General features: G+C 39.0%; 1 protein-coding gene across 2 annotated transcripts in view; it reads left to right on the forward strand.

Annotated features, from left to right (window-relative positions):
- The window catches only part of LOC147637405 (mitogen-activated protein kinase 4b-like), a 53,107-nt gene extending 49,313 nt beyond the window's left edge, over positions 1–3,794 (forward strand). Inside the window, exons 4-6 of one of the 2 annotated variants that reach the window (XM_086799200.1) lie at positions 2,170–2,502; positions 2,935–3,118; positions 3,306–3,794. In XM_086799200.1, the coding sequence (XP_086655326.1) occupies positions 2,170–2,502; positions 2,935–3,118; positions 3,306–3,481 (693 nt within the window). In that variant the 3' untranslated portion in view covers positions 3,482–3,794. Of the gene's footprint in view, positions 1–2,169; positions 2,503–2,919; positions 3,119–3,305 lie in introns of both variants that reach the window. The other variant, XM_086799199.1, reaches the window with a different exon arrangement.
- The last annotated feature ends 5,199 nt before the right edge of the window (positions 3,795–8,993 follow it).

The raw sequence follows: 8,993 nt of genomic DNA on the forward strand, positions 1-8,993 counted from the left end.
CAAATGGTAGACATTCTGTCATAGGCACTTTGCCAACTCTTGGTATCTGCTCAATTCCAGATGTAATGACGCGAATAGAATTTCCATCGGAGTTGGCCAAAAATAGCAACTCTCCTAAATTTTAGGAGTGTGGTCCTTTGTATTCTAGGATAATCCCCCATTCCAAAAGCTTGTACTTTCCAAATATTTAAACATCCTGGAGTCCGCCAGACTCCTTTCAGACTTGGAAATGTCCAAGCTGGTGACAGCGGATGATTCACTATAGCCAATCTCCTCTTTTCTCCCCTCCTCTTTGCATGGTCGCCTTCTTCGCCTTCCTCTTCTCCATCTTCAATTTGGGGATTTACATTATTTGACGCAAAATTGCAAAAAACATGTAGTTGAAATTGAAGAGACATTGCAAAAATCCCCAAATCCAACTTGGGGGTTTTTGCAGTTTTGCTTCAGATTTTCCAAACTTGAAGTAAGCAAACCAAATTGAAGGTGAAAAAGAGGACCATGGGAAGAGGAGATGAGAAAGGAGGAGAGAGGAGGTTTTGATGTGAAATTGCAAAAGGAATCTCCTCCCAAAAATAAAGGATTATGTCACTTCAATTTTACGAAATTGAATTTGGGGATTTTGCAATTTCATTTCAATTGGTTAAAATTGAAGTGAAGTTCCAAAAAATCTAATTTGGGGACTTAATGCAATTTTGACCTCAATTTGGTGAAATTGAAGTGACATGCCAAAAATCCAATTTGCGTATTTTCACAATTTCACTTCTATTTGGTGAAATTTAAGTGATATAGCAAAACCTCTCGAATTGGATTCGGGGATTTTTACCATTTCAGTTCAATCTTAGTGAAATTGTTGTGACATTGCAAAAATCCTCAAATCCAATTTGAATTGTTAGTTTGATCTCTATAGGCTATAAAATAATTTTAAAATTTAATTATCATTTTGATTTTTTGAAACATATTCGCTTTTTTTGTGTTGTTTAAGGAAAAAACGTTTCCAGGTGAAACCTAAAAAACCTCGAAACAAAACAAATGACTATGACACGTGGGCACAATGCTCGTATGTGTTCATATGCACTTGCACTTGTCCATATTTGTGTTGCTGGCATTTGTTTTTCTTGTTGCAGCTTGCACCCCCCCTTACTTCACAAAGGCAAGCTTAAAATTTCCTCAATTTCCAATGCCTATAAGACTAATTCTAATTTTCACATATTTCTTGAATCCCCAAAAGGCCACTAAAATATTGCAAGTAATTAGTGAAATTGGGACCAATTGTCTAATGTAACTAATTCCCTCAATTCTTCTTCAAATTTCTCCATGCAAGTTAGGGGAATTTATAATGTTAGAAAATTGAGTCCAATTTTCACAAATTCATGAATGACTAGTTATCAATGGTGTTATGGTTTATTATGATATCAATTCTCAAACATCATAGTGAATGTTTTGCATGCACTTTTTAGGCTTGTAGTGGCATTTGCCATCTTCAAAATAGCACATTTCTATATTTAATTTGCAATTTTTTAGCTCACTTCAATGGGCTCATGCACTAAGGGTGGACCTTTTTAGTTAGCAACCATAGTCAATGCACACCATTCGAGATAGATGGGTGCAATTGAAGGACCTCGTGTGTGAGGCTATGTAGGCCAAGGAAAACATAGAAGCAGCTGAGGTACCAACTTTGAAGAGGAACATGCTATCTTTTGCAGCTATTGCCAACCATGACATGTGGGTTTATTTTAATTAGAATGAGTTTATGCCAGAGTTGCATGCATGCAACGAAAATGGCAATGGTGGGAACTATGTTGATCTAGATGAAGCATGCAACTCTAATGGCAATGGTGGGAACTATGCTGGTCTAGATGAAGCGGGGCTTTCATGTAAATTTCCGTATGAACCAGCAGCGTGCACACAAGGTGAAGAATATCCATGCATCGATTTGATGCATGGATACAAAACGCACAAAACGGACACAAAAATGAAAACAAATCCTCCCAAGAAACAAATCATAATCTATCCGCACATGCACCTAGAGCTCAACATCTCAATTTACTGAAAAAGAGCACTACTCATGTACTTCAAAAATTTCCCGGCTCTCTCTTGTTTGAATAAGAGTCTGTGTGCAATGAAAGCTTGCTTGTGGCTTGTATTGATGTTCTATGGCACCTTTTGCAGTACTTTCTGTACCAGCTATTGCGAGGATTAAAATATATCCATTCCGCAAATGTTCTGCACCGTGACTTGAAGCCCAGCAATTTACTCCTTAATGCCAACTGCGACCTAAAAATATGTGACTTTGGGCTCGCACGTACAACATCCGAGACAGATTTCATGACTGAATACGTGGTGACCCGTTGGTATCGTGCACCCGAGTTATTGCTAAATTGCTCAGAATACACCGCTGCCATTGATGTTTGGTCGGTAGGCTGCATATTTATGGAGATCTTGAACCGAGAACCTCTATTTCCAGGAAGAGATTATGTCCAACAGTTGAACCTTATCACACAGGTATTTGGTGTAATGGTGTTTTCATGGGATTCGCCTAGGAATATGTAAGATAGAGTTTTTAAAAAAATCATACATAAGGGGAGGTTTGTAATGGAAAAAGTGGTAATCCAAAAGGGATAGTTGTACTACCTTTTTTTTCTTTTTTTTTCTCATGAGATCTTATTCCATTCCTAGTCGTACACGGGAAGTTCGCCCTGCTACACACACACCCCATACTAACCACGCACACCCCCAGTACCACAAGGGGGTATTTCAATTAAAAACATCAAAATTCACAGACGAGAGAGGTTTTTTAGTACCCCCTGAAAACATGTGATGGACAAAGGTTTTTATATAGAGAACCCTTGAGATCGTCTAGTTGGAACGGGTTATTTTTCCAATATTTTTCTGGCGCATGGTTTGGATTGGTTACTATAGAATGGTGGTATGCAGCTAATTGGTTCTCCTAATGATGGGGACCTAGGGTTCTTGAGGAGTGACAATGCTCGCAGATACATAAGACAGCTTCCTCGTTATGATCGGCAGCCACTTAGTCAAAGGTATCCGCACATCAATGCAGGGGCTATAGATCTCATTGATAAGATGCTTGTGTTCGACCCAGCAAAACGCATCACCGGTTAGTATCTGCTCTTGACTCACCGAACGTATGCTTCTAGCCTTGGGGGTCCTTTAAAGAAAAATGTAAGATGGCATATAAGGGATTTTTTAGTACAGGTTTTGAAACAAATTTACACAACAGGAATTTATAGGGGAGGTTTAATGTGATTTCATTGTTGTATGTATGGATGGTGCATTTTCTCTAGTGGAGCAAGCCTTAAGTCATCCCTATTTGGCTAGCCTTCACGACATCAATGATGAGCCTGGATGTCACGAGCCCTTCAACTTCGATTTCGAGCAGCCTTCTTTCACGGAGGAGCACATCAAGGAGCTCATCTGGGCAGAATCTCTTAGCTTCAATCCTGATAATATGATTCTGTGACTATTGAAATTCTATTCCTTGGCATTGATGATTGTATGGAGACTTTGGTCTAATCAACTTTTAGACTCTTTTTGGAGCTTCCTTTTAATAATTTTTCTAGGTTCCAAGATTGGCTGTGACGAGAGTTGCAACTTTTAAGGTGGGGCTTGCTGTAGGAGCGTTTTTCTTCTTGGCCCTTTCCCGTCTTGGTGAAGTACCTTTTAAGGTTGGGCTTTCTGTTGAATTGTTTCTCTTCTTGGCGCTTACTCCTCTTGGTGAATTACCAAGCTTTCATCTAAGAAGCACTTTACTGAGAAATTGGAAATGCTTTTGTGTGACTAATCTTCTTGCTTTAGAAAGTTATGTTTTCTTAAAAATGTTTCAGGGTAAGGCTTTCAGAATGTACAATGAGCAAGTGATGCTTTGTAGCTAGTATGGTGATGGTTGCTCTTTACATCCCCTACTAGCTTCATATCTTGTGCTTTCATGTATCATGTGGGTAGTACTGCATTGTAAAGTCAATCAACATCAAATGATTCTAATTTGAGGTCAACTAGTACCAATTGCATCTCTTCTCATGGAATCTGCACCTCTTCAGAAGTAAGACAGTCAAAATCTTGCAAAGAAGGAAAAGGACCTGCAGCTAAGGCCAAGAAAGTGCAGGAAAGTGGAGGTGGCCGACACCCTAAAGTTCGCAAATATCACAGGCAAGCCCACCAAGACGAGGAAAGGCCTAACAACAGTAGACATTAGCTCACTGTGACATGCTCTAATCCGAAATGTGTGTACACAAAGAACCCATCTAAAATGATCAGTTTCTTACATTGAGTGAGGAGGTGACTATTGAGGTGTAGAGATCTACTCTTGAAAAATCACAATTGTAGGCAAGAAGGCACCATAGGGATCTACTCTTGATAAAGCACAATTGTAGGCCAGAAGTAGATCTCTCTCTCTCTCCCTGCAATATAGTCAACACATTTTATCACTGGCAGTAGAGGTTCACACTTTGTTGATGAAGTTTGTATCTCTATCACTTACAAAATTGAGTGGAAACCCATACCTTGTGATAACTTTTTCATGATAAATTTAGTGGTAGACCTTGCATTTGTAGCCAGAGCTTCCACCCATTTGGTATGAGAATCCAAAGCTACTATGAATGGTATAGGAGCTTGCGTGTTGTAGATAGTTGGATTAATCAATCCAACAAGGTCAATGTCCCACTTCTCAAAAGGTTGTAAAGAGACAATAGGATATAAGGGCATTCTATCTTTGTCATGCGTGTTTGCAAATTGGTGACAATTGATTGCATCATTTCATGAAATTGGCCACGTCACCAAACAATGTTGGCCACCACAAGCTTGCTAGTAGGACTTGATGGTAGTGTTTGTTGTAAAATGTTCTTTAGACACACTAGAGTGGGCTTGTTTGAGGATATAAGACATACCTTTCTTTGATGCATCGTCTTATGATCCCATCTTGACCTAGTTTGTACAATTGTGCAATTATCATTTGATAGAGGGTTGCCTTCTTGGTAAGGCATCTTGCACCTTCTCTATTAATCAAGTATTCTTGGAGTAGGCCGTTTGCCACTTGGTGGTTGTGTTGTTTTGCTCCACTTTGTTCAACTGGCGGTTAGCAAAGCATCCATGTCATGCTCTCTTGGTTGGCTAGTGTGTTAAATATGATGCCCCAATTGGGATTAGTGCACTAGCGTTGGCTTTTTTTTAGAGTATCATAGGCTTGTTGGCACTCTTTTGTCCACTCAAAGACAATGAGTAGAGGATACATGGGTCTCACTTTGTCGGGATACACTATGATGAAACATTGATAGTAGCCGATGTGTCCCATGAAGCACTGGATGCCCTTGAAGTTCTGAGGGAGCGGCAATTTAAGAATGAGATGCAGCTTTCTATCATCTATCAAAATTCCATGATGTCTCCCAAGATTACTACGTGTCTTCTTACTTGTCTCAAACAACACCAAAGATGTGCTTTCCACTTAAGAGTTGACACAAAATATCATCCATAAATATCTTAGGAAATTTTTGTAGCTTCTCCTTATGCGTCGTGCACATCAGTCTTTTGAAATGTTCCAGGGACATTGGTTTGACCAAACCTTGTATGTATAAGTGCCTTGTTTAGTTGCGAATGCTATCTTGTGTTGGTCCTTTGGGTCAATCAACGCTTGGTTGTAGCCTGAAAATCTATCAAGGACTTAGCTGTAAGTCTCGTTTCTTGCAACTCGCTCAAAGAAGACGTTCTATGAATGGTAGTAAGTAGTGATCCCTAATTGTAGTAGTAGCATTAACCTTTTGAGGTTGAGGCATGCTCATACTTTCCCATTTTTCTTGGGAACTATCAATATATGGGTGAGATGTATTTCGTGTGTTCTATCTCATTGATGTATCCGACTTCTACAAGCCTATCAATCTCTTTTTAGACCATTTTGAAATATTTTGGGTTTATTAGGTAAGTGAGCGTGTTGCTTCACTCGTTGGAATTGTGTACTTGATCACCTCGAGGTACACCTTTCATATAAGTGCGTACTTCCAAGAAAAGCAATATTGGAACTTTGTGAGCAAGTCTATAAAATCTTTATTCTCATTGAGAAATATTTTCCAATGAATACATGCTCGGTACCTTGCTTGGTCCTATCAAATTCACCTTCTTACCTTAGCCTCCTTTTGGATTTCTCAAATTGTACAAAGCGGTTTTGTACATTGTACGATGTGAAATGCCAAGGAACTTGCCTAGAGTCTTTTATCCCGAGCACCTTCCATTTGGCCTCTAGCTTGGCTTCGGTCAATGCCTTATTTTCGGCTCTTCTTGCATTGCAAAGTGAGGAATTTGTTTTTGGTCTCCGTGCTGCTACTTCCACATCAAAAGTGTCTCCATATACGTAGCTTTGCTGCAGTAGTACTCATGCAGACTGAAGCTATCTGATTAGCATCCATGGTAGTATATCTAGTGCCAATCTTCTTAGGCAGAACGTCCATTGTAGCCATAATAATATGGCATCTAATTCTTTGAGTCGTCCAGCTATGGTTGAGATTTTGGTCCCTCTTCTCGATATAGGTATGGTTTGTGTCCCAATTGTCGACCGATCTTGCTTAAGTGCACATGCTATGGGTATCCTAAGATTCAGTCATAGGCGTTCGTCGGTTGTAAGGCAAAGTTCTTAGGAGTAAAAAAACTCACACAGAGTGTGTTGATGTTAAGGTCCCACAAAAGTTCCATGGGCTTTGCAGTGAAGCCATCAACAAGCCTTACTACTCATGCCATGCTGACGAGGGTGTTCCCATTTTTCCTAGTATTGTTTGGTAATGATGCTAATACCAACACCTCTAACTAAGATAGATGTGACTTGAAGTCTCTTATGTATCATTGATAGTGCTCCATTCATGCTCAAAGTAGTCCATGTTTATTTATTGGCACTTGGGAATGGTGTTTGGTCTCCTTTGAGATCTTCAGCTTCTTCAAACTCCTTCATCAGTCCAATCTTTTAAGTTTTTTTTATAATTGTCTCTTCTAGGAGTGGAGTTGTTATGTCTTTACCTATGACCTTGGAATAGGTCCTATCTAGACCCATGCAACAATGGATCCGATCCTAGTTCAAACTTCTTTACTCGGACCATTCTTTCATGACTGCAGACAGCATTGGTTCTTTTTGGGATCGTCTTTTTGGTTTCGTAGAATTGGTGTCTTGGATAGGAGGAATTCCTATGCTTTGATAGCTTCTTACCAATTCTTGATTGGCTTCTAGTCTGTTCTTCTCTTTTATGGGACTGGGAATACTTTGCCAAATTCTTTGGTAGGTTATTTGGGTTAATTCAAACTTCTTTAGGCTTAGTGGCTAGCCTAGGAATCATCTTCTCCTAGGAGGATGTTGCTTAGGCATTGGTTCTTGTATCTTCGCTTGAGCCACTCTACATTATCAGCCAGTCATCCCCCTGCATGGGCTCGGGAATCATATTCTCCTAGGAGGATGTTGATTAAGCATTGGTACCTGTATCTTTGCTTGAGCCACTTTGCATTATCATCCCCCTTTCCAATCTTCATGGATTAACATCTATAGGTGTTACTCATGTGTTTTGGGACCTCTTTGGGTGATAAGACACATGCTTGTTCCAAAATCCTTCAAGCTCGAGAGGTCAAAGCCTCTCCTATTGCATGAGAAGTTACTCAGCTTTTGCTTTGGGATGCGTGTAACCACATTGAGAGGGATAGTTTGAATGTACCCATTGTTAAGATATCGAGCTCAACTAGTGTGGATATGGATGACACACCAAGATATGACACTTGTTCAAGATCTTTTCTCCAAGTACAAGCTTTCAACAAATTTTACAATTGCTTTAAATAAATTAACTGCAAGTTAATACATCAACCTTAGAAGAATAATTAAACGAAAAACTTAAATGGAAAAAAATATTTATCAACGCAAGGAAAAAGAATTGGGTCCAATCTGTCCCCCCATATGTGAGACCTGCGGTCTCACATGTGAGTATTTCGATGATTTATTAAGGTTGGAGTAATTTGATACAATCAATACATCTTCTCATTAGAGGAGAAAAGATAAGATGCAAAGAAAAGAGAAGTTACTCATTTGTTTTGGGACCTCTTTGGGTGATAAGACACATGCTTGTTCAGAAATCCTTTAAGCTCGAGAGGTCAAAGCCTCTCCTACTACATGAGAAGTTACTCAGCTTTTGCTCTGGATGCGTGTAACCACACGTTGAGAGGGATAATTTGAATGTACCCATTGTTGAGATATTGAGCTCAACTAGTGTGGATATGGATGACACACCAAGATTGACATTTGTTCAGGATCTTTCCTCTAAGTACAAGATTTCAATAAATTTTACAATTGTTTTAAATAAATTAACTACAAGTTAATACATCAACCTTAGAAGAAGAATTGAATGAAGAACTTAAATGGAAAAAAATATTTACCAACACAAGACAAAAGCATTGGGTCCAATCTGCCTCCCATATATGAGACCCGCGGTCTCACATATGAGTATTTCGATGATTTTATTAAGGTATGAAGTAATTTGATACAATAAATGCATCTTCTCATCAGAGGAGAAAAGAGAAGATGGAAAGAAAAGAGAGCTTCATCCAAGGAATATGCAATTCTTACAAACCATGTTTAATCTCTCTCTCTCTCTCTCTCTCACACACACACACACACACACACACTCACACACTCATGAAATAATTAAACCATATAAGAAAAGAAATAAGGAAAATTGATACTCCCTCTGTCTCAGTTTGTCCTGGCTCCCTGTATGCACGTACAGGCCTATAACTTGCAGCCCTTTAACTCTCTCGTCTTTCACTAGAATATAGTTGAGTTGTTACTTAAAATTATTGGAATAGGTTGGTCTAGATCTCAATGTGAGCCGTTTTGCTAAATTTGGTTGTATGCAAAAGTCGACCTACTTTTGGGATTCTCTATCATAAAGATGCTATTTTTATCACAAATTTATTTGCTTTATATTTTTCTAATTGTTTAGAGATATTCATATACTCTC

The sequence above is a fragment of the Cibotium barometz genome, chromosome 6, assembly GCF_041138505.1.
Source record: "Cibotium barometz isolate CiBa-2024 chromosome 6, ASM4113850v1, whole genome shotgun sequence".
Lineage (NCBI taxonomy): Eukaryota > Viridiplantae > Streptophyta > Polypodiopsida > Cyatheales > Cibotiaceae > Cibotium > Cibotium barometz.